Source organism: Colias eurytheme, chromosome 20 (genome assembly GCF_061535395.1).
Source record: "Colias eurytheme isolate Ceu_HAF_F1 chromosome 20, ilColEury1 Martin Lab GWU primary, whole genome shotgun sequence".
NCBI classification, from domain to species: Eukaryota; Metazoa; Arthropoda; class Insecta; order Lepidoptera; family Pieridae; genus Colias; species Colias eurytheme.
The window spans coordinates 7116062-7141734 of record NC_142999.1 but is presented as its reverse complement, the minus strand read 5'-3'; the positions used below and the strand labels follow the sequence as shown (position 1 = coordinate 7141734).

General features: G+C 33.3%; 3 protein-coding genes across 10 annotated transcripts in view; 1 reads left to right on the top strand and 2 right to left on the bottom strand.

Moving 5' to 3' along the window:
• The window catches only part of LOC149899763 (rho guanine nucleotide exchange factor 17), a 113834-nt gene extending 108943 nt beyond the window's left edge, over positions 1 to 4891 (bottom strand). For 3 of the 5 annotated variants that reach the window (XM_090113490.1, XM_090113486.1, XM_090113487.1), the window contains exon 1: positions 4443 to 4889. The gene's annotated coding sequence lies outside the window, so the exon portion shown is untranslated. Of the gene's footprint in view, positions 1 to 4442 lie in introns of all 5 variants that reach the window. The other 2 variants (XM_090113489.1, XM_090113488.1) reach the window with 2 other exon arrangements.
• A 3200-nt stretch (positions 4892 to 8091) lies between these two features.
• On the top strand, positions 8092 to 14372 carry pasi1 (septate junction component pasiflora 1). The gene is made up of 6 exons (XM_090113856.1): positions 8092 to 8268; positions 8365 to 8601; positions 9043 to 9110; positions 10057 to 10176; positions 11047 to 11097; positions 12085 to 14372. The coding sequence occupies exons 2-6, from the start codon at positions 8415 to 8417 to the stop codon at positions 12169 to 12171; spliced, it is 513 nt and encodes a 170-aa protein (XP_089969982.1). The 5' UTR covers positions 8092 to 8268; positions 8365 to 8414; the 3' UTR covers positions 12172 to 14372.
• A 2652-nt stretch (positions 14373 to 17024) lies between these two features.
• The window catches only part of trh (PAS domain-containing protein trachealess), a 157315-nt gene continuing 148666 nt past the window's right edge, over positions 17025 to 25673 (bottom strand). For all 4 annotated transcript variants that reach the window (XM_090113548.1, XM_090113549.1, XM_090113551.1 and 1 more), the window contains 5 exons: positions 25297 to 25421; positions 23100 to 23293; positions 22541 to 22650; positions 19629 to 19776; positions 17025 to 19255 (listed from right to left, as the gene is read on the bottom strand). In XM_090113548.1, the coding sequence (XP_089969674.1) occupies positions 18058 to 19255; positions 19629 to 19776; positions 22541 to 22650; positions 23100 to 23293; positions 25297 to 25421 (1775 nt within the window). In that variant the 3' untranslated portion in view covers positions 17025 to 18057. The remainder of the gene's footprint in view (positions 19256 to 19628; positions 19777 to 22540; positions 22651 to 23099; positions 23294 to 25296; positions 25422 to 25673) is intronic.

The window sequence follows — 25673 nt, the reverse complement described above, 5'->3', positions numbered from 1 at the left end:
GCGTTCGGAAATGGAATAGTAAAAAAACTACAATGAGATTTTTTTAATAATTTTTCTTACTGGCAACTCGAATTTGAATATACCTACCTACTTACGTTTTTGAATACTCTTTATTTTTTACAAACGTTTCCAAAAACGAAGTTTTCAATTAGACTCTATTTTTTATTTGTTACTCGATAACTAGATATCTACGTGGGTTTTGACTTTTGAACCGATTTAGGTACCTACGTAGGTACGTTATTTTTGTGATCGATAGGAAATTGAACGTCACTGACCTTTCTTGTAGAAAAGGTTTAGGTATAAGATATTCAAAACAATGTTTGTTATTTTTGTGGTATCTCTCGATGTTAGTCAAAAGGGCTGCTACATCTTCATGTGCATAATCATGGAAGCTTTCTGAGTTTTTATTACCTATATCATATTATCATTATAAAAACCAGGTACATATTATAATTATTAATCACTACATAGGTTCTATAAAACTATGCACCAGTGTTGCCAACTCAGTGGAATTTCCACTACATCTGGTGGTTTAGCTCCCCCATTTAGCGGACAAATATTGGTTTTAGTGGCTGGTGGATTTTCCTAGTGGTTTAGATGAGTTCAATTAGTGGTAAGGTACGACATTCAACGACCAGAAAGATTTACATAAATACTCAAAAAGAACGACTTGAACTATGTGAAACAAGGGTATGATTTTGTGTCATGTTGGTAACAGAACGAACATTCGGGAATTCCCCGAAAGTTGTTTGTCTATTGCTTGAATATTTTTGATTATAGACTTTATTACTATTGATATAAAGAGTATGATTTGATTCAAAAGGTTATAACTATGTTTATTCTGTATTTGTGTACAAAAGCAATAATAATTGTCAGTCGGTATTGGTAACACCGCAGCCGGTAGCTTCAAGCTTGTCGTATTTTAATTAATTTTGTGAAGTAATATGGTTTTACATTAAATATGCCCAAACCACACAAAAATGTCTTTCACAGAAATTTATTCTTTACATACTGAAACTCTAGAAGAAGCAGATTCTTCTGAAGATGATCTTTAAATACATATATTGTAACAAAAATAAAAATTACTTAGTTCAAAATACATAGATGTTATTTACAAATAACTCGCAAAAAATTCGCCAACTGGCACTCAATATTTACATGTCTCTGGATATTTTTTAGTGTTTTTTCTGGTGGTTTTAAAGACCGATTTCTTTAGTGGATTTCTGGTGGGCCAAGATGCTCCAATATGTTGGTTCGAAAAAAAAAAAGTTGGCAACACTGCTATGCACTACTAGGTAGTTTAGAACAAAGTCACTTTCTCTGTCCCTATATCCCTACGCAGGTATGCTTTAAAAATACGCAACAGATTTTGATGCGGTTGTTTAAATAGATAGTTAGTTAGAGTGATTCAAGGAAAAGATTTTAGTATACCTATAACTAGGGATGTAACGATACCGATACCGATACCGATATATCGGCCGATATATCGGCAAAGCCGATATATCGGTATCGCCGATAATAAATCAACCGATACCGATATTTTTTTATTAAATTCTTTCTTTTCTTTTATGCTTTTGCATTGTATTCATTCATATTGTTTTATTTCTGTTTCTGTAATAGTGTTAAGGAAGAGCGGAACCTCCTGACACAAGCATTTTATTTGCTTACTAGGAGTGTTCCAATCACAAAGGAGATGGTCCAAAAAAAACCCAGAGTCGATTTAGACAAATTGGGTATCAATGGCTTTATTATATTACACAATTTACCCCACCGAAAAATTTATGCCCATATTCATGGGGTATGAGTGTTATAGGCTAACAAAGTATATATGGAAAAATCATGAGTAACTTGTTATTTTTACCAGTTTTTACAACAGCAGTATACTATTAAACCATCCATCAGCCGAAGGACGTCAACTGCTGGACATAGGCCTCCCCCAAAGTTTTCCACCGCGATCGGTCCTGTGCCACCCGTATCCAGCGGCTACCCGCGACCTTCACCAGATCGTCGGTCCACCTTGTGGGGGGCCTACCAACACTACGTCCTCCGATTCGCGGCCGCCATTCGAGGATCTTTCCGCCCCAACTGCCATCGGTCCTGCGAGCAATGTGCCCCGCCCAGTGCCACTTAAGGTTTGGGATTCTGAGAGCTATGTCGGTGACTTTGGTTCGTCTCCGGATCTCCTCATTCCTAATTCGATCACGGAGGGAAACTCCAAGCATAGCTCTCTCCATCGCCATCGGTCCAGTAGTTTCGGAGCCTAAATAATTGAAATAAATAAATATATTTCCCACCATTTTCTTTTTTTTTTAATAAATAAAAATAACTGAAAAATAATATGAGACAAAACAGGTAAAGCCAACCGTAAAAAGATGTTACACCAAAAGGAACTAATAAGTGTCCAAAAAATCTAAATCATTAAATGTCTATTTTTGTTATCAAATCTTTCTGCGGTTGACTGTACAATGAGCTACACAAACACACACACACACACACACCCATGCAGACACATACATAAACTTACATTGACATGTCTTGTAAAGTGGTAAAAATAACAAGTTACTCATGATTTTTCCATATATACTTTATTACCCTATAACTGTTATACCCCATGGATATGGGCATTAATTTTTCGGTGGGGTAAATTGTGCAATATAATAAAGCCAATGATAACCAATTTGTCTAAATCGACTCTGGGTTTTTGGTCCACACATTTTTGGACCATCTCCTTTGTTTATGTAAAGGAAAGAAATAAATAATTTTGAATTTTTTTTAATTTTTAACGTGATAACGTTTTTAAAATCGTTTTAGTCGGGTGACATGTTCATAAACTTGTGTCACACCAAAACCTCACGAGCGCGAACGCAGGTATAACGAGAGAGAGACGGACCGATCTCCCGTTTCATCTCAAGCGCTGCCACTGCATTATGTTATCACGTACGTAAACATCTCGATCGTAAACCTACTTTATAAACAACCAATTTTTTTGATATCAAAAAATTCAAAAACCCGCGCCCATTGAACGATGCGGGAGGCCGGAGGCCGCCCGCGCGTGCGCACTTTGTTTTCTGAAAAAACTCTACCAATAGTAAGCTTTTATTAGGTACTGATTGTATGTGTATTACTTAAAGATTAGCTGACTTTGTAAAATAATAATACTAAAATAAATGGTTTTGTTGTTTTTTGATTTGGCATTTTTATTTAAAAGAATACGATTAACAGTTGTCTCTGTTAAATGTTAGTAACTTTTTATGCATAATTCACTATTTATTTTTCTACCAAGCCATCGATATCGGTATCGGTATCGGTATCGCCGATACATTACCACAAATATCGGTATCGGTATCGTATCGGCAAAATCATGTATCGTTACATCCCTACCTATAACCTATGCCTAATAGTACCTAATAGATTGTAGACAAAGCGGGCGAAGACGCGGGCGAAAGCTAGTAGAGAATAGGTATGCGAGAGCAATTTTTATCCTTTCCTTGCCATCCTTACTAAAATTATTAATATGCTAAAGTGAAGCTATTAAAGTGAAACTTTTATTACATCGTCTCAAACTTTTTGGTCTGTGTAGCGCATGTCGCGTGTATCGCGGCTGCCGAGTAGGTATACCTACTCGGCAGCCGACCGTCACGCGACATGCGCTACACAAAGCAGTGTTCAGAACCGTTCGAACAGTTTAACTTTTACCGTGGTTTCATAAAACCACACAACATTTTTTTGTTTGTCTTTCTTTCACATTGCAATGGACGGATTTAGTAGGTAGGTTTAGTAGGTACCTATAATTTTTGTGTTAGGAGATAAATGGGAGCTAGCTACATCTACGTGCTAATTTTATACTGTGGTACTTCACCTACATCTCCTTTTCATGGGTAGGTATTTCATTGGACCACGCGGACGATGCTGGGGTAACCAGCTTGATAAATAGTTATCGTTAATAGGTAGCCAAATTTGAAATACACTTTTGACGATAAAATCCAAAGAGAAAAATAAAATACTTTTTTTTACTCAATAACAGAAATCTCAGTTACATTTTGCTCCTATCAGTTATTATGAAATACTGTAAACAAAAACTACAGCCTAAACAGTATATCCTACCTACACATAATATTATTATAAAATTTGCATGAATGCACATTGCGAAAATCAAGTTGCCAATAAGAAAAAGACGAGTACAATACAATCATAACTTGTTTACCTACTTACAAAACAAAGCACTAACTTATCTTCCAGTCTAACCAGCAATAAAACAAAGTTAGGTAACTATAAATACTTACTATGTGTAGCTAAGATAATTATTAAGACTTAAATCCAGTCACGAAGCCAGATCTAACTGGACTTTATTATCAGATATATTATACGGTTAATCCATAAAAATTTAGACATTAATTCCTATAAGAAACAAATGAATATGTTCGAATCACGAATCCACTTACCAGTATTTCAATCAGATAAAAAGGATGACAATGAACTTGACTCAGAACTAATTGGTATCAGATACCACACTCAAGACCAATACCGGTACAATTTCACTCGTATCAAACTTTTTAACACAACACAGGATCCGATGCAAGAGTTGCAGTATAAAAAATTATATGTTCCTTTTTAAAATGACGCACATTCACATACACTGACGAATTTCACATTTTGGTTAGACGGATTGTAAACCAAAAGTTGCGTGGTCGGGTCGTGTTTAAAAAAAACGATCTCAAATCTTGCCGGCAACAAAAATCAACACCGCGAGTGCGCAAACGCGGGCGGGACGTTCTAAAACTGAACCAACGGGTATGAAGTTCGCTCAATCAGAAACCCGAGCACGGTGCACGATCAGGCGAAACGTGACTCACTTCACAACAAATTATTACGATAAAATATTTGTAGGCATATTTAATTTATAGTGCACGCCCAAACTCTACAATATTTTTATCTAGATTACAAGTCATATAGACAGTATAGAATGTTTTGTTTTTGCAATAATATATGAAAAAATCAGAGTCTTGTCAGACGGAAGAACGTATCGAAACTTATGGGTCAATGCTCTCATCAATAATGCACGTTATAAAAATGAACGAAAGAATTATGTGACACACAATAATGATGCAGTGTTATTGCCTGCAAAAATTATTTCAAAACTGTCTTGATGATACAGAAAATATGATATAACGAGGCGATTACAAAGTCTCTTAATCTATAACCCAGATGAAATCTAATTTCGTACAAAGAAGTTTCTTTTGTTGCCAAAAATATACTCTACTTATAATAAAGCTTAGTGTAAAGAACGATCCCGCTTTCAAAAAATAATAAATAAAGGGCTTTGGTTTTGTTTATGTGTGTTAAACGTTTTTATACACGAAGTAATTAATAAAGTTAAGCTCTTGATAATCCCGCTTTTACTTCCTTGGAAAGTAAATATCATATAGGTGGATACCTATATAAGACTTAAAAGTATATAATGGTTGTGTAAGTTGCAGCATTCAAATACCTACTTTCATCGAAAGTTTTTTTTATAAGAAAGTAAGTGAGTAAAGATTATAAATAGGTATTAGCTATTCCTTGAAGTAGGTACCTAGGTACGACGGTCGAGGATGGTTCTTATGGAGAGAAAACGTAAACATGTACCACGGGCGAAGCCGGGGCGGACCGCTAGTTTGTAATAATAACATAAATGTGGGTTCACAAATCACACTTATACCGCCGTTTATAAGTAAGTAGAGCATCATCACTATGTTGTTTATAAAAATAATAAATATGCTGCCAGTGATGTCGCATATTTAAACTCTAAAGTAACTATGTTACTTATAATAAAATATTATGATCTATAAAGTATAAACATAAAAATCTATTACAGTACCTACATGTACATACTATAATACCATAATAATACCATAATAATACCATCGTTTGTTATATTGTTATCGTATTGACATTGCTCATACGACAATCGACAACACTTGTTTCGCGATCAGTCACCGATAGGATAGAGTTTAATCATTGATTTCTTTATCGATTTTTATCGGTCATTTACCCATATCATTCATTGTAATAGCTTAGTAAACAATCTGACGAATTAACAGGTTTATCTGTGACGGTTTTTGCAAATTTTGATAAGTACTTACCTACTGATTTAATTGTACGTGTAATCGTTAATGAAAAATTTAATATTAAGTATCCTTCTTTTTGAGATTTTACCGTAGAATAAAAAGAGCATTAAATCGGATATAACCCAAGAAGAAAAGTAAAAAGATTTTACCTATATTGTGTACAGTATGTATTAAGGGTGTATTCCGTTATGCACTGCGACCACTGTAAAGTGTGACGTCAATTCAGTATACTGTGAAGCCGTTCCTTTATAGCCAGTTATACTGGTTACGATTTAAAACGGAACGCAATCCAGTATACTGTCAGCCGCATTTTTTGACGCAGCATTCAAATGAGTGTATTAAAGTTTTCTAGAACATAAAAATAAACTGTTTTGGAGTACTGTCCAATTAAAAATATTTTAATTAATATTAATTGTAAATTGAATTTATAATATAATAAAAGTAAGTACTTTTTCATAAAAAAGAATAAAAAAGAACTTTCAGCTCGTATTGAACGTATTGAAAAGTTAATTTTTGCAATTCTTCCATTGTTTTATTTATTAATCCAAACTAATTACAGAACTTTAAAATTTTCTGATTATACTGTAGCTTTGTATAAGACGTTAGGCACTCGAGTGGTTTTGACTGATCATATTACTTGCTCTGTGGACTGATCACGTGATCAAAGTACTGCGAGTACCTTACCTCGAAAACGCCAGTGCTCACAGTAGAATATGGCGGCGATTAATGACGTCATAAATTTCCCTAGGGTACTGCGGCAGTATACTGGCAGTCCATAACGGAACGAATTTTTCTACAGTGATAGGCGATAGCCATGGAACTATAACTATAGTTCCATGGTGATAGCACTGTGCAGTGGTTGCAGTGCATAACGGAAGACACCCTAAGTAATTACGATCGGTTAACAATATATTATTATGTTAAATGGAAAATGCTGTAAGTTCTAGTATTAAATACACTCATTTTTAATAATTATAATATTATTAAACACAATTAATGATGTACTGTATAATTCGTCGTAATAAAATGACCTGTACTCCGTTTTTGATATCCAAGATACAGGCATTAGCCTAGTTTGGACATCACTGTACTAGCAACTTTGTGAACTAATCCTACTATGTAATGTTTGAATATTTTGGTTAATAAAGATTTTTATTATTTATTTATTTATTATTATTTATTATCTTAGTTCTTTTTGCTAAACAGAAATAAAAACAAAAATCGACATTAATTAATTTAAATTTTTTGTACGAAACGTTAGGTATATATTATAATGAGATGGGTCTCATTCCTGTTTTATGTACCCTATGTAGGTGCCCTTTAATCACGTTACTTTTTTAACAACGCAATATGAATTATAGACAATCGGTTTAGGTCGCAATTATTATAATTAAAAATATAAACTTAATATGAGTAAAAAAGGTATCAATCATTAAACTACCACCGTGCAATAAAGGAGCAATGCACTACATATAGTTATAGTAAACGTAGTGTGAGTATGAATAATTCATTTATTATACGTATATTATTATGTAATTGCGATACAATTTGTAAAGCTACCCGCAAAGAAACGACCCTAAGAATAAAGAAAAGACTAGATTATTGATGTGTCATTTGGCAGAAAGCCTAAGCAGAAAGCTAACGAGTCTTGCAATCATTTGCAATAGTGTCTGTAAGGTCTTGGCTGCCGACCGTAGCATGTTGCGAGTAGATATTATGGAGTTTAAAACTGTTTAAAACGAATAGAATTAGCTCAAGCTAAGCAATTAAGTTATCTAATTTATAAAGCTGTGCATTCAAAATATCCACTGGCTTTTCAGATATCTTAATACTGAAGTAAAAAATAATGTACTATTTAATTATGTATGTAATGCGATATTCTAATTTACTATTTTCTTTTATTTCTTTAGAAATATTTTGTAATGGCAATCGTTTAAAATCCGTTGAAATTTTTATCTGTGACGTTACTGACGTTTGACAAGAGGTAAGCGTCAGATAACAGCTTTCAAAAGTCCTTTGATTTGAATTTGAAAACAAGTTAATTTTAAGTTTAATTAATAAAACTTTGTGTTAGTGTTATTATGAAAATATATCATTAAAAGATGAATAAATATTAACAATCCAGTTGACGAAATTATACAATACCTCGAATAATACGAAGGTAAAAACAACAACGTGTGTATAGGTGTGGCCCAATAAAGCTTCACTTGTAAAAGTGTTCAAACATTTGTTTTCTATAATAATATTCCTTTTTCAGTGTACGAGAATCTCTTAACTTGGTATACACGACGTAAATATACAAACATCATGCCGGTATTAGAGTCCTGTTGGTCACCATGTATTTGGTCTTCGAACGTAAAAAGTGGGAGCAGAGCTGTAGCCGTGTATACCGCTGCTATGGGTATAATATTGATAACGTTTATAGCCTATCAAATGGATGGAGGAGATTCTACACAACTCTGGAATCCACTATTTGAGGCTGATGTGAGAGGATGTAAGTTAAAACTTTTCTAAGATGTTTCATTTGTATTTATGTCCGAAATTGTGTCATTGAAGTTTCATGATTAACCGCAATGTGAATCCAAATTTTCCTTAAAAAAGCAGATTAAGATGCTCTGTTTCACATTTTTAAATACATAATAATGTACATTATTTAATAAATAAATTACCGTTACTCGTAAACTTACTACATTTCTGTATGATTACATGGAATATAAAAAAAAAGTGATTTAGTTCTTAATTCTTATATAAAAACTAACGGTCCGCCCCGGCTTCGCCCGTGGTACATATGAAAAATAGATGTTGGCCGATTCTCAGACTTACCCGATATGCACAGAAAATTTCATGAGAATCGGTCCACCCGTTTCGGAGGAGTATGCAGACTAACATTGTGACACGAGAATTTTATATATAAGATTGACTTTATTATTTTCAGCTCTGCAAGTGTTTGGAATAATATTTATTGTGATTCTTGCGACACTGATTGTGTCTTCTATATTGATGGTGAGTAAATATACTTAATTTAAGCTTTTAATAAATACTCCTAACTAAGTAACTCTGTCTGTCTGTCTCTTCTTCAACCCTCTTCTGCTGAACCAATTTAGATGGTTTATCTATACTATATTTTATGGTTAATGTGTGTCATTTGTCTTTTCTTTTTTCATAACAAGCAATTTTATGGTATGTTTTTTTTCTAGAGATTGCTACAAGGCGTAAGAGTGGTATAGGTTACTATTTACCTTGGGGAAACATCATTCATATAAAAATTTCCCATTACATATTCAACACTAGCTGTGCTCATAAAAATTTGTATGTATGTAATGTATGTCATGAATCATGATACATACATTTTATGTATGTATCATGAATCATGATACATACATTTTATGTATGTAATGATACATAGTCAACACTAGCTATGCTCCGCAGTTTCACCCGCAATGCTCCGCTCATGTTGGTTTTAGAGTGATGATATATAGCCTTCCTTGATTAATGGGCTATCTAACACCAAAAGAATTTTTCAAATCAGACAAGTAGTTCCTGAGATTAGCGCGTTCAAAGAAACTCTTCAGCTTTATAATATTAGTATAGATTTATTTCTATTTAAGGAAATAGCTGTGGGTATATAAGTGTGGGCATTGGGCATATAATACTAATAAATTATAATGCGCAAGTGGAAAAAGGAAAATATTATATTTTATAGAGATATTCTAAACTAGCGGTCTGCCCTGGCTTCGCCCGTGGTACATATTTCGCAATAAAAGGTAGCCTATGTTCTTTCTAAGGGTCTATAGATTGTCTGTGCCAAATTTAATCAAAATCGGTTGAGAGGTTTAAGCGGGAAAGCGTAACAGACAGACAGACAGAGTTACTTTCACATTTATAATATTAGTAGGGATTAAACAATATTCTACTTAGTTATTTTATCAAATGTTTGTATAATTTTCAGGTGATCGGTATGAACATATGGATGCGAGGCCTTATGTTGCCATGGATGATCACAATGGGGCTCATCATCTTGTTTCAAATTATATTCAGCCTCTGGCTTATTGGTGGCTATTATATTTATGTAAGTAGAATCATAACATTATTTTTTTAAAGAAATTTACTCGCCGTTCCGCCCGCGGTCTTTTATTGAAAATTTTCGAAATTCTTGGGTAACTTTTTTTTTCACTTTTTTCGGTAAGTGTGCGACAAATAAACTTAACAAGCGACGAATATTGGTTGATAATAAAATACAGATTGACCATAAGTACTAAAATTGTGTTGTGATTCCCATGGTTTGTAATTCATTTGAGATATTCAAATACCAACTTAGCGGTTAATTTAGATAGTTGTGAGACTAAATTTCTAGAAATAATTTTTATTGGCTAATAGTGTTTCGTTAAATAGCTATTTGATAAAATAAAATAAGAAATTGACCTCTAATACCTGCTCTGCCCATTATGGTATTTTTTAGTTTTTTTTTCTGTATGAAACACCTTATTTAACATAAAATGCTGCTCATTATAATTATAAATAATTCATATATGCCAAATAATGAAAAAATGCAGGATGTAATGATGACCTCAAACAAAATATTCGGTCGCTCAAATATTATGAAGAGCCTGCTCATTTTGTATTTTAAGTACCTCAAATTAATGTTTGTTAGTTGCTGTTCTTTGACGTTTTGGTGCTAGCAGTCAGTTGCTCACTTAGTAATTCTAATATAACCTCATTTAATTATTTTTGTCACCAAAAACTTTAATTTACTTTTAATATTAAGAAATTAATTATGTCAGTCCGCCATCCGCATGCTTAATGCTACAAAATGTTCAAAACGTCAAGATAAACAGTTAAATGAATTAATTCAGTCTTTTATAAATAACACGTAAAATAAAACACAAGAAAGTACTGTTTAAATATTTATTCTGGTATTCATTAATTTATTTGTTTACAGTTGGACGCCACATTTGCTGCCTTGCTAAACTTCCTCTGGGTATCATATAACGTAAGTTATTAGTTATAACATTTATTTTGTCATTGATTTCCGGGATAGAAAGAAGCCTATGTCTTATTCTGTGTCTTCAGCTACCTACATACAAGATTTCGTCGTAATCGGTTTAGTAGTATTTGCGTGAAAGAGTATAACAAACTCTCGCATATATGTATAATACTAGCTTTCCGCCCGCGGCTTCGCCCGCGTTTTCAAAGAAAACCCCGTTCCCCTAGGATTTCCGGGATAAAACCTATCCTATGTCCTTTCTCGGGTATCAAAATATCTCTATACCAAATTTCATGCAAATTGGTTCAGTAGTTAAGGCGTGATTGAGTAACAGACAGACAGACAGAGTTACTTTCGCATATTTTATAATATAAGTATGGACTAGCTGCGCTTCGCGGTTTAATCCACGTGGCTCCGCTCCTGTTGGTCTGATGATATTATAATATAGTCTATAGCCTATAAAAATCGGTTAAATCGGTAAAGTAGTTCCTGAGATTAGCGTGTTCAATTTCCGAGATGAAACCACTATGCGGTTGAAACCATGCGGTTTCTTTAGTCACAAAATGTACCAAATTTCATCAAAATTGGTTCAGTAGTTCAGGCGTGAATAAGAGACACACAGACAGAGCATTTATAGTATTTGTTAAGATTAGCAGGATTATAGTAGGAAATAGAGTACGATGGTTAGTAGGATTATCTTTTGGAAACAGGGTAATTATATATTTCTATAAGTGTATGTACTTTATTATAAAATTATTTATTGCTTGCTATAGCCTTCCTCGATGAATAGGCTATCTAACACCGAAATATTCTTTCTAATCGGACCAGTAGATCCTGAGATAAGCGCGTTCCAACAAACAAACTAACAAACTCTTCAGCTTTATAATATTAGTATAGATTAATACCTACATTGAGGAATTTTCCACCTATAATTCATTTAGCTTAGAGATTCCTATTTAATGAAATGTCTATAATCAATGTGTTCTATTTCAGATCTATTGTTGGTTGTGTGTGCTATCGCAATACCAAATTATATTGGAAATGCAGTCGCCGAATATAGAAATATTAGTGGAATACTAACCTAGTTATAAGATTTACCCCACTCCTATATAAAAGAAATTATTTTTGTAATAAAAAAACATCGTTGATATTGTATATTATAGAAAGTATGATGTAATCATTTTCAAAGAAAATCTTTGTCTTTTAATATAGGAATGGGGTATTGTTTCAATGTTATACAAAATTATGAATCAATTTTCATAGAATTTACAATACCAGTTTAATAAGCAGGTCTTAGAATTTATTGGAGGGTTTTTTCTCAATTTATATACAACTAGCGGTCCGCCCCGGCTACATATTTACGTTTTCTCTACATAAGAACCATCCTCGTACTTCAAGGAATATGATAAAAAAAGAATTATCGAAATCGGTCCACCCGTTCACGCGTGATGCCGTGACCAAGGAAAACGGGTTTCATTTATATATACATATATAGATATAGATTAATGTATGTAGGTATATAAACAAATTATTGAGACTTTGTTAGATCTACGAGTAAACTTAAAATGTATAAGTGAAAATTTCTTGCAGATTTTTTTTGTTACTAAGCTAAGCACAAAATTAATTAAAGTATAAAACTGTGTATTAATGAACTGATTTACCATTATTTTACATATAAATATGTATATTTGTATTAGATAAGTTAAACCATTATATAAGTGCCTTGCTAAAAATTGCCGACCAAAATAATATTGCCTCATTGTTTTTAACATCATATTCCAATGGAGAATGTTCACTAATTTTGATTATTAGCACTCCATATTCTCTGTCAAAAATAAATAATACTAGTGAAAAAATTACTTCGATACGTCAATTATTTTCCGATTTAGAAGTAAAACAAGTTGTAAACGCCCGGTGATGGTGTGACGTCACACTACAACACGCTCAATCTGGCTCACTCAGTCCGCTAGCGATCGCGCGCCCGCGCCGTCGAAATTATAATTAAATACTTTTAAAAATGTCCAATCCAAATACCAGAAAATCATGTGTTGTTCCTAAATGTAAAAATACAACTACCAATTCGCCGGATAAGTTGTTTTTTATAGTTGCAAAGGAAGTAAGCTACATATTATAATTTTTGAGAACATTGCAGCTGTTTTGCGTTATCCTTTGTTTTCTATACAAGTTTTAATCTATACTAGACTGTGCTTCTGCTCTGCTCGTATGGGCTAAGTATAGGTAGATGGCTAGTAAGATTTTTTCTTGTTTTAAGTTGAGAATGATATGGAGAACTATACTAAAATATAAGTTGGTCGGGGGAAGAATTAAACAAAAACAGGGTATAGTTCCACATAAATTCAAATGTCAACAGGAAAATGAAGATAAACCTCAGAGATCAGCAGTGCAAAAACGCAATCGTATAGAATATTTTGAGAAACTATTAAATAAAGATGAAACTTTGGCATGACTGTTATTTTATTAAACGAATAATAATTACTATTATTGGACTATTAACGAAATTCGCGGACGAAAACCCATCAAAATACTGCGCAAGCTATAACACCTACTACAGCGCTGCCGACTTGATACTAGGGTGCGTATAAAGCAAAATTACCAATCTTCTATTAGATGATACGTGTAATATTCAAGACCAAATCTAAAAAATGCAGATAAAAGTGTTTTATCTGCGATAAACCACTTTTATCGTGACAAAACCAAACGTTTATCTCGAGAAAAAAAGAGCGCCAAAAATAAAACCAAAACTAAAAGTAATTACACAAAATGATCTGACAAATATCTTGCAAATGTTTTAATATAATTGTTTATGAAAAAAAAATCATAATAAGTATTACCATGTCAAGTAGAAAACGTAAACGTGTGAAAATTAGAGCTAACTTGGTAATTTTTTTTTATCGAGTAAATTTTAATATTTTATGTTTTTGATTAAACAGAATCGTTGAACATATCATCTAGTTTGATATATATTTTATTTTTTAGATTTGGTCTTGAATATTACACGTATCATCCAATAGAAGATTGGTAATTTTGCTTTATACACACCGCGCGGGGACGCGGCCGCGCGGTGCGTTGTGACGTGACGTCACAAGCGGTCACGTGACTATTAGCGGGACTCGATATTTTTCGAAACTTTGAATGCGTATAAAATCAAAACTACTTGGTATTTTTGACTACGACAAAAACTAGTGTATTTGTATACATACAGGCTTTACTGAGACACAATTTCAAGGGATTTGGCATACCTAGTAACATTCTTCATTATTTAAATTACATCATAATGTTTGTTGGATTTTGGATCTTGTCCCGGAAGTTGTATGAAAATTTATATGTCTATTTATATGGAAAATTATTTTTCTATCATAAGAATATGATACTTTTACAGTTATTCTTGTAATTTTTGAAGGGACAATATTTCATAAAAATGCTGTATTAATTATATTTCGCGAGGAGATAATGTAAAATACCATTTATTTTGATTTGTGTATCTTTTTACTGAAACGATAATTGTATTATTTGCATTATTTTTTATTTAAATATATCTGATTTTTATACTTCTTATGTTTATAAAACTTAGATATAAGTGAATATAGATTATAATAGTACAACCCAGGTCCGTCCAGTGTAGACTGAATATTCACATTATATTTTATTTGTATAATGCTTTCACTTACATTGTAAGTTATTTTTACAATTTATTGTGTTCTTAGTGTAATAAAGTAATATAGATTTTAAATGTGTGTTTTTTTTACTAGCTTACCGCCCGCGGCTTCGCCCGCTTTGTCTTAAACCTAATAAATTATATACTAAAACCTTCCTCTTGAATCTATTAAAAAAAACCGCATCAAAATTCGTTGCGTAGTTTTAAAGATTTAAGCATACAAAGGGACATGGGAAATAGGGACAGAGGAAGCGACTTTGTTTTATACTATTTAGTGATATTTCAAGGGATAAATGACCTTTTATAATTATAGATATTTACTGACAGGCAAACATGCTCCATCCTAGATCACGCTTGCCGCTTTCCATCAGGTGAACCGATGGTCAAATGCTTGCCTAATCCTAACTAAAAAAATAAACATGTTGATGATTATGTTAATGATGATGATCTGAATAATGAATTATACATATTATATTTATATCGAAAGATAGTTGCAACTTTGTCACAACGCCTTATGCAACTGATATTTTATAATTAGTTTAGAAATAAACAATACTAGATTTATTTGGCGAAACAATGAATGCTTCAAAATCCGGCTATTTAATCAAAAAAATATACTTATATGTATACGTAGTACATATATTATTATTAGTCTGTGCTTATAATATCTATAAAAGGAGAGGTACCAGTACCACAGTCCACAGCAGATTCTAAAATGAATCCAACTGACAATAATTTAATAAAATTACCACAAAAATTACCTATCAAATATTATGTACAGACTTGATCAAGTTCAATCTATTAAAATTTCAAACCTCACGCAGTTATCAAGAAACAATAAAAAAGGCTTGAAATACACGCACACTGACACACTGTATTATTTTGAATAATATAATAATTCACTTTAGTATCGTGTAATGATAAATAAATAAACATCAATAAGAATAAAAAACCGGAGAGCGTAGTTATTCTGTATTGTTTTGATCACATGATTGATTTTAGCGCCATCTATCGAGCCACCGGAAACGAAACGACAGATGGCGTGCTACAATGAGCCGACAACTCATTCATTTGTTCTATATGTTTAAATTGTGTTCCAGTAGATGTCACTACCCATATAAAAATGAAATATTTTACGCAGACAGAAAATATATTATGTATTTGAACAATAAAAAACACAAACTACCTAATTACTAACGTAACTACGTAATTTGAGTACATATCAACGTAAGCTACAACCACAGCTTTTGTGTTATGCTGGAAAATCTTCCATGCTACAAATTGGTGCTCATCAATTTTTTTTTTAATAAGATACCTACTAGCAAATAGATATTATATGTATTAATTGCCATGTATAAGATAAAAAAATAGCTATTTTTGTCTATTTTTCTACAAATGAACCTTGAAAGCGTCTCCAATAATTTTCATAAAATTTAGCATGCAGCAATCAGCATGACGATTTACTCGTATATGTTCGTTGGGGACGATTGACGATACATCGATCTAGCAAGGATTCATTGTTAGCAAATGTTAAAAAATACAGAGATCAGGTCAGAGCCTCAGGTCGGTTATTAAGATTTCAGTTGCCAAATTCTAATCTTTGATTTATTAATTACGTTATTAATGGTTTTTTTCACAGATTTAACTGCACTTTCCTTTATTGATTTATGATTAAGTATATGAATAAATCAGACTTAACTTTGAACTAGGTACCTTCGTAGATTCATTTAAAATTTTCTCAGGAATTTTAATTTATTTAATAATCGATTAGGCATCAAAATGTAAAAAAAAACTTATCGCCGTCTTCGGAGAATGATAACAGCTGCCATTACAATAGTTTTCTTGTTTTCCCATATTTGAACCCTACGTCACAGATTAGAGAATAGTTACTTCGTAACCTACGTAGCCTAATATATCTACACAATTTTTTTTGTAATTTTTCCCCTCTAATCCACAATATAAGATGACTTTTTAAATTTTAATTTTCTTTAGTTTGGAACAAAGTTATTAAAACTATTTTTAAACATAATAAAAGATTAAAAAATTAGCTACCACTGCGCCTTTTTTTATCTCTCTACGTCTATTGCTTGGCAAGTTATAGTCACTTATCGGCCTTTTATTTTTCCTGAAAAGTTATGTTTTTGCAGTTATCATTTTATTCTCCGGGGACGGCGTTATCTAACCATACTTTGGTTTAGTTTTAATAGGTTGTAGTTAGGTAGTTGCTTATAAATCTAAAATAAAAACCAGGTTTGAAAATTCTTAATAAGTATTTTATTTGGACAAATAAAATTCACTTCTTCTCCATGTAAAATAAAAAAAAAAATATCCTCAGTTCGTAATTTGAACGCAAACAACAGATAATTTCGATACATACTTAATACCAATTAATTACAACTTTACAATTTTATAATATCTTAAATTACGATATATTAACGAAGCCCTTTATTGAAATCAATAACTTCATATTGCACGCGATAGCATTAATTCAACGCCTAAATATTCATTCAGTTGTATAAAAAAAACAACAAAATTGTTTCGAAACAAAAAACTATAACATGGAATGTAAACATATGAGTATTTCACAATTATATTTGTCATGACAATACATTTAGGTCACGTTAGGTGTTAAAAATAATTTAAATTGCTTAGAGAGGCTTCGATATAACAAATTCATTAATTACGGCGAACATATCCAAAAGTTTAAATTAAACATAATAATAACCTAACAAGAGAACGTAACAGAAGTCTTTGAGCATTGTCAAAAAACTAAAATGCTATTTAAACAACGTATGTACAATGAAATCTTATTTCGAATAAAATAATATACAGGACTTACTAATCTACTATAATTTACAAATTACATTACTCGATTAGAATATAAATCTAAGTACAGTCAGGTGCTAACTATTGTACATTCATTTACAGAAGCTTAAGTTATGTTTTAAAATGATATGCAAGAAGCTATATAAATAGCTTATCTATCTAATATAGCCAATATTATACGGGTAATGGCTACTCGTGTAGCGATCATTTACTAAGTGTGTAAAGAAAAATCTCGTAAAATTTCATCCATAATTCGTTTAACCATAGTAACTGCAAAACCGCCGCAGTTCTTCATATGAGTATTGACGAAGTCTTTCCGTAAATTATATCTAAATTGGAATGTTATAAAATAAATTATTTACACAACCACGATTTTATAGAGTTATAAGCGACGAGTTTGGTCGACAGACCAACATATTGGGAATGTATTCGGACGCTACTGTGAAAGTTTGTCATCAATATAGCTATGAGCTAGCTGAATACCAATTAGTATTTGGTGGAGCTGATTTGTCTACTGGCTGGTGCGAGTGAGACGGGTGAGCGGAGTGCGCCTGCGGGTGATAGAGATGGAACGATGGTGCCGGATGGAAAAACTGCGACTGGTCTAACGATGACGCATAGTCTAATGCGCCAGGGACAGCGGAATACGCTTGAGGTTTCAATGGCAATGTGGTGTCACTCAAATAGGAGTGCCTTAGCGCTTCCGAATACGCGTTATTATCGTATGGCAGCGCGTACTGTTGTTTGTCTCGAGGTGAAACCGAACCCGGTGGGGTCATCGCGGAATGATAGTCTGCGTAACTCCCATACGCTAAGGAACCTATATCAGTGCCTTTGTGTCCCAATTGTTCGCCGTACCCCGATCCTTCGCTTCCTGGAGGTGTGGGTAAAGGCCCAGACTGACCGTCACCGGAGTAATAACCACCCGTTCTCGCATCTCCTAAGAAATTGCTTCTGATAACACTTTCCCTGTTAGCATATAACTGTCTGAGTAATGCGGAAGCAGGTGTGGACGAATGATTTCCAGGTATTTGTCTATTAAGATGATTCAGAGGGTGATTTTGTGTTCCTATCCATTGTATAGTCGACTTCTGTTGCTGTTGTTTGAGCAAAGCGTCCGTTGAGAAATCTGTTGGGCGGTGAGAAATTTCTTTGCCATCTAATGCGGGTAAATGTTTAGACATGGCATTTTCTAGATCCCTTACTGAAGTCGCGTCAGTATTTTCGGGCATAGCAAGAGTCGTTTTGGTCATGTCGCGTTCAACTGGAGATATAGTTGCGCCTGGATTAGAAGAGCTCTTTCGTCTTTCTTCCTCTCTGTCAGCTTCATCTTCTTCTGTAGTGTGCTTTCGTTTCTTCAGTCTTCGAGCAGGCATTGGCGAAGTTCTTTCTGGAGTTGTGTGAAGCGGTATGGGTTGCGTGTCACTGAGTCTCGTAAGGTGTGTAACGTCGGACGTTGGTGGAGCCGTTGAAGCGGAATCGTTATTGGATGGAGCTTCAGTTCTTTCGTTTGCATGTCTCGCTGTAGGGGGAGGTGCTCCCGGAGCATCAGCATCTGGAGGACCATTTTCTGGATCCCCAGTAGTTTCTTCTCTCTTCACACCTTGTACACTTTCTTCTAGTTGACAGCAATCCATCACTGTGTTTGGATACTCTCGACCACTGCAACAAAGTATAGATACTTAGACATACGTACATCAAGGCATAAAGCGTACGATCTAGACTATTTTCCTCACCATTGTATGCTAATGATATGTTGCATTGATGCTATTGATACTTAACGTTCAGGAAAATTGTGTTTTATTGATAAACAATAGATAGGTAGAGCTCATTACTCTTTGGATTAACAAAGCAGCTTGAAATAATCGAGATTGAAATTTACTGTTATAAATCACTAAATTTCAATGAAGTAAATAATGACTAGAAAGTTTTAATATAGCTAGTACAGTCGATATTATATTATTAGTCCAAAATCTTGTAAATCAATTTAGTATTCTATAAATTAATGAGAACTAAATTAATAATGAAAATTTACCTAATAACATAATTGACGCAGATAATATTTTGTTCTTCAGCGTTCTTGGAAGAGCAGACGACGGTAGCACATGTCTGCATCCAGGTGTAGCCGCCGAGCTTGTTCATTATTCTATAGTAGTGCGTCAGGACCTGCCCTTTGTTCATTACTGTAACAAAATAAGACAACATTGAATTTGGCTAAAGATTTTGATAAAGCGGACTCAGGAGTTTAAATAATTAAATTCATAAGTTCATTAATACGCTAAACTAGAAGAAAAAAAAGAGCATGTGTGCCGAGCACACGTGTCAGAATTGAAACTTCTTTGGCAAGATTCAAATGTACCAAAATCGTTGCTTTACGTGACATGACGTGACAATATCGTCACGACGCAAATTTGAAATTTTTACAATCAACGCGCCCAAAGAAGTTTCACATCAAAAAGAAATAGTAAGATAAATATTATTGATGAATACAAACGAACAATCAATATGAATACACTTTTAATCTACACTAATCAGGACGACCTTGAATTAGTTACCAATAAGTTTATGGTGTTCGAGTCTAATTAAAAGCAATAGACGCATTATATTCTTCGCATTCAAAGGACAAAGTGTTTGACATGTGTATTGTACTACGTGAATCATTAGCAATTTGCTTTTTGGTTTTGTTGTTTTATTGTTTATTGTCAATTCGCTGCTTGAATCGCGATACGTTGGAGTCACGCCAGGATATTAGGCGTCATTTGCTAACCGTTCTATTGTTGGCTTTTAAATTACGTTAGGTAATGTCGGATTACCTTAATACGCAAGACTATTGTTTTTACTTATGACTATGTTCTGTGGTTTTATTGGGCTACTGTTTTTAAAGTTACTTGCAAGTTTAATATATTCTGCAATTTTTCTTTGAGTTACTGGTTCGTTTGATTATTCAGTTTATTGTCTTTTGATTGTATTATGATTGTCAGTTGTAATATGTGTCTTTTTTGTGAATACATGTTGGTCTATGTCTATGTCTATGTTAGGATCGAATACTTCAGTTTTAAATTGAATTTGTCCTGCTCGAATTGTTCGATGATGTGTCCACCCATGACCTGGTATGTGGTGAAATCTATCAAGTGTCGTAACGTCACTTAGTATTCAGGCATCGGCTATAGAAATCCATGTCAAGACGTCTGCATCAAGGTAGCAGGAAAATTTACGATCCTCTTTCGATACTAAACTGTAAACAGTAACGATTATTTTCGCGCCCTTCGAATTTTAAATTTTGATTTCTGTTCTCGAATGTTACGTTCGATGCATTTAAATTGAAATATGAACGTTCCAAACTTTTAACGTATTTTCACGGATCTTTTTTCGATTAAATCTTAGTATAAAATATTCAATTAAACTTTACAAGTTTACAGGACTTTACAGGAATCTATATATTTATATAAAACTCAAAGGTGACTGATATAGTGATCTATCAACGCACAGCCCAAACCACTGGACGTATCGGGCTGAGGCATGCAGGTAGATGTTAGGACGTAGACATCCGCTAAGAAAGGATTTCCCGAAATTCTTGCGGGAACGGGGAAAAATGAGGATGCACGTACAAAGTCGTGGGCGGAAGCTAGTAATTAATAATTATAACATACTTCCTACAACTAAATCTAGATAAAATATTGTAAAAGAAACCTTTCTTAGCGAGAATATTTCATATGCCGTAACGTTATCTGTACATCTTTATATAAAAGGTCTCTATTACAAAAATAATATAAAATACAATATACGCAAATTCATATATAACCTAAAACTTAATATAATATCTCATACCTTCTATTACTATTATGGCATGTATAAAGAATACAATTTAGAGCTAGCGCCGTATGGTCCGTCTTGTCTGTGATTTGAATAATAATTTCTTTGCCATCATTTCGTTTCCTTTCCCCGGTTTATTCGTGGGAAATGTCGTTCCTTAATGCTCTTTGAGATGGCTTCAGCTTTATAGTAATGACGTATTTTATCTCTTTTATCTTTGTTCAGGTTTTACGTAGGAAGTGTATGAGATGAGAATTTAGGAAAATTGTGATCAATATTATTATGATATCAAAAACCGTTTCTTTGTCTCTTAAAATGGGAGCATTCCAAATATTTTGGTTACGTGTGTAATGTGTGTCTTTACTATATTTCAAAATCTAGAAAAAGATTTTCAGTAAAATTCAGGATTTCCATAGTAATATAAAGTTACGTAACAGAAAATTTTCGAGCATCGAATACAAAATGGCTGACGATTCGAACACGAATCACGATCGCGTGACGTCATTTATAAACTTTTTCACTACCAACCGAACCGTTGATAGTTTTACGAGAACATTAATTTGAATTTAAAATACGGAATGTCTGTCAGATGCCGGTCAAATGTGGACGGACGGAGGGCCAGTAGAATGACAATTGTTTTATTAACATAAAACTCCGGGTGTTTGCTAGAAAGCGGGTAATTTGGATACAGCCGTAAACGCGGACGACATTTTGATGTTCAAATTGACGACACTGTATATAATTTGTACAGAGATAATAAAATTGGATGATTATGTTCTAAACTTCCGTCAGTGAGCGGCTGTTGAATTTCAAAGCGACGTTATTAAGGTAAAAGATGATAATTCACAATGATTTTCCTAAGTGTGTCCGCCAGGTGTTTGTTAATAGTCTATTAAAACAATAGTCCTTTTTAATGTAGTCACCAGACTTGACATGTACATATGAAAACAAGATGGCGGAGCAGGGGCTTAAAATATAAGAACAGAAGAAATTGTGACGGAAGAATTTAATATGATAAGTGATAACTTTAAAATTATCATTCGTCTCAGATATATTCGGCTAATACATTTAAGTAAGAAATTATATTAGCATTATATTTCACTAAAAGCAGATGTTAATTATGAAAGTACTTACAATCTACATGGCATTTTCTTAGTTTGTTGGCGTCCTCTCCATGGCACAGTGCATACAGATTCTTGCCCGTTAATTCTTCTGCTGTATATCCGAGCAATTCTTGTACCCTGCTGGGAATCAAAAATAGCAAAATTAATAACATGAACTAAATATGTAACTAATGACGATTCATGTAGAATGCTCAATAATTATTTTTCGGGAGTGAGAACAAGTATCTTAGAGAATTGGAATTGTTTAATTTTAATAGTAGCTTTGTTCCAGTAGGAAATTAAATTAAAGTAAACGTTTATTTAGAAGGTTTTATTACAGAAAATATGAAGATTACTACATTATTAGGAACAATGCTTAAACGTTTCATATATTTAATAAAAATATTTTATTTCAGAAATGATTAAAGATTAGGTACAGTTAATACATTACTAAGAAAAATACAACAAAGGAAAAGAACTTATTTTTTTATTTTATTTTTATTTCATATGCAGGCGCTTGACCCCTATCCCGCCTTATGTAAAGCGGTGATGTGATCTATGATCTAATGAAGATGTTAATTGACCAATACCTGGGCTCGCAGTGGGCTATCCTAAAGTCGAAGTTGATTCTCGTTACAAACATATCAGACTCCAATCTAATCTCGTGAACTGACGGTGGTGGGAGTGCGATCGCCAGCGCCACCATCCCCAGGAGTGATGGGGGCGACTTCCGACTGTGTGAGAAGGTGTATTGCGGTCGTAGTCTGCAGAGCATGAGGACCACCTGGAAAGATGGAAACAACTGTAAGAACACTGAAAATCGCCATCAGTTTGGGAACAATGGTTTACGTTCTGAACTGTATTAATCTCCCTTTTATCTATTAATTAAGTAGTAAGTAGTTAAATGACTGCAGGATGTTGTGTTGAATAAGAAGGAAAGAGAAATAGGAACAAAATCAATTCGACACATCGTTTTTAAAGGACATTTTTTATCCACATTGTCTTTTTTATTCCATACATTGGGCTCCAAATTTAATTTTCCACAAAAGAGGCCAAAAATAATTTTTTTACGGCCAAAAAAGTAATTTTCTTTATACTTCTGTGATAATCATTAATTTTCTAAGCCATTCGCTTCATAAATCTTATTATCAGATCATAATAATACCCAGCATAGTTATAGATCTAACTCTGAACAAATTATGTGACTTCGCAATGTTATTTTTCTCGAAGTTACCGAGCGAAATTCTATCAAGAGTTCGCAAGCCGGGAGTAATACGATACGTGTCGAAAATGAGGAATGAACTGCTAAAGATTTAGCCATAAGAAGCTGAGAGTCACGTCTGCAGGTAACTCTTAATAGCCCGTTTAAAGTACAGTTCTGCTGCAAGGCAGCTCAATTGGCACAAACTCACACAACCCTTTTCCTATTAGCAATGTTGGTATAAGTGGCAAAACAATAAAGTATGAACTTTGACCAAATTCGAGCAATAACATGTAGCCGTTGGCGTAGAATCAGTAATAAACGCTTTTCTCTAATCGCTTCGTCGATATTTGCGAATTGTATGAGCCATTTAGATGTAGATAAATTGAAATTATGGGTTTAATTTTCTAATTTGAACTTAAGATTTGTTCACGCTTCGTGACTTGGTTGCGAGTGTCATAAAGTATCGTTATATTGTTTACAATAATAATCTAGTAATACAAATAAAATCCATTTTAGACCTTATACAGGATTGTTAATAAATACTAAAGTATGTCCTTTCCTAATCTAATAATGAATGAAAAAGAAAGAAAATAATTTACATAAAAAACGTCAACAACCTGTAAGAGCGTGTTTTCTCAAAAAAATGACCCTCCAAAAGAAATTCACGGGCTGTATTTTATCTCACACTTCTTATCGTAGTACTAAATAAAACAAGAGTACCGTTTCCACGACGGAACAATCTATTAAGAACAATTTTACGCACCTACTATATAATACTGCGAGTTAAGATATAATCACATTTTATTTCCTAACACCGAGTTAAGACAAAAATTATGGGCCGTGGCTGCTGCCTTGAGGCACCCCACGCTGTGTTCAGCGGTTATAAAACGTATATTAACTTCGTGTTTAATATATCCCTGTGTATATTAAACGGGTGAATTAAGTTTTCTCATTAAAGGTAATATATCAAAAGACATGAATAAATCTGTAAATAATTCCTAATTAACAATAACATTTCATATATGTAGTATTTAATACCTGTATCTAATTTAAGATCAAATTAAACGAAGACAGCAATTATGAAGTCAGTAACCATAGACACTAATCTAAATCACGATCATAAACATGAACAGAACTCTTTTATTCTCATTAATCTGTTGTCTATGATACCCACCCGCCAGTTACCACCCTCTCCATATCTTGCCGTATCACCCTCCTTGCTTCTTCCAACCTAGATTGAAAATGAAAATTCAGCGTACATTTTTATCTCAAACACTAGATAAGAGAAATGTCCACAAATTTTCAGTCCCATCTACTAATGACTCGGAAATTAATAAATCTTTATGATAAACATAGCTGTCGTGTCTTATTCTTTATCTTTTTTAGCAGGCTTGTTAATGGGATCGAAATGATTTAATAACTAAAGAATTAGAAGTATTTTCGCAAATGCAATGTGTCATTTTATTAATAATAGATACGTTTTATATGTATAATATTTCTTCTGTATTTTCTTCATCAATGTCTACAGTAATTTTGATTTCACTTCTAACTCTTTAGTTTCTCTAATGTTATTACTCTCTTACCCTGTATCCAGATGACTTGAAGTGGCATCCTCGCTTCGTTAAAGTGCTCTTCATTCTAACACAGAAGGCTCTATCCATACCACGGTACAGGGAACCGCTCGCTGCTAACGTCATTTGTGCTGATACTGTGGAAATATAAACGTTTTAGTATGTTCATTATTTTTAAGAATTTTACATATGAATTAATAGCTTTTTATCGACTCAAGGTTGTTTGGATGAGATCGCTTCTAAACGATAAGGCCGCCAAATTGTACATCTACACTAATATTATACAGAGGAAAACTTTGTTTGTTTGTTTGTTTGATTGTAATGAATAGGCTCATAAACTACTGGACCGATTTTAAAAATTCTTTCACCATTCGAAAGCCACATTATCC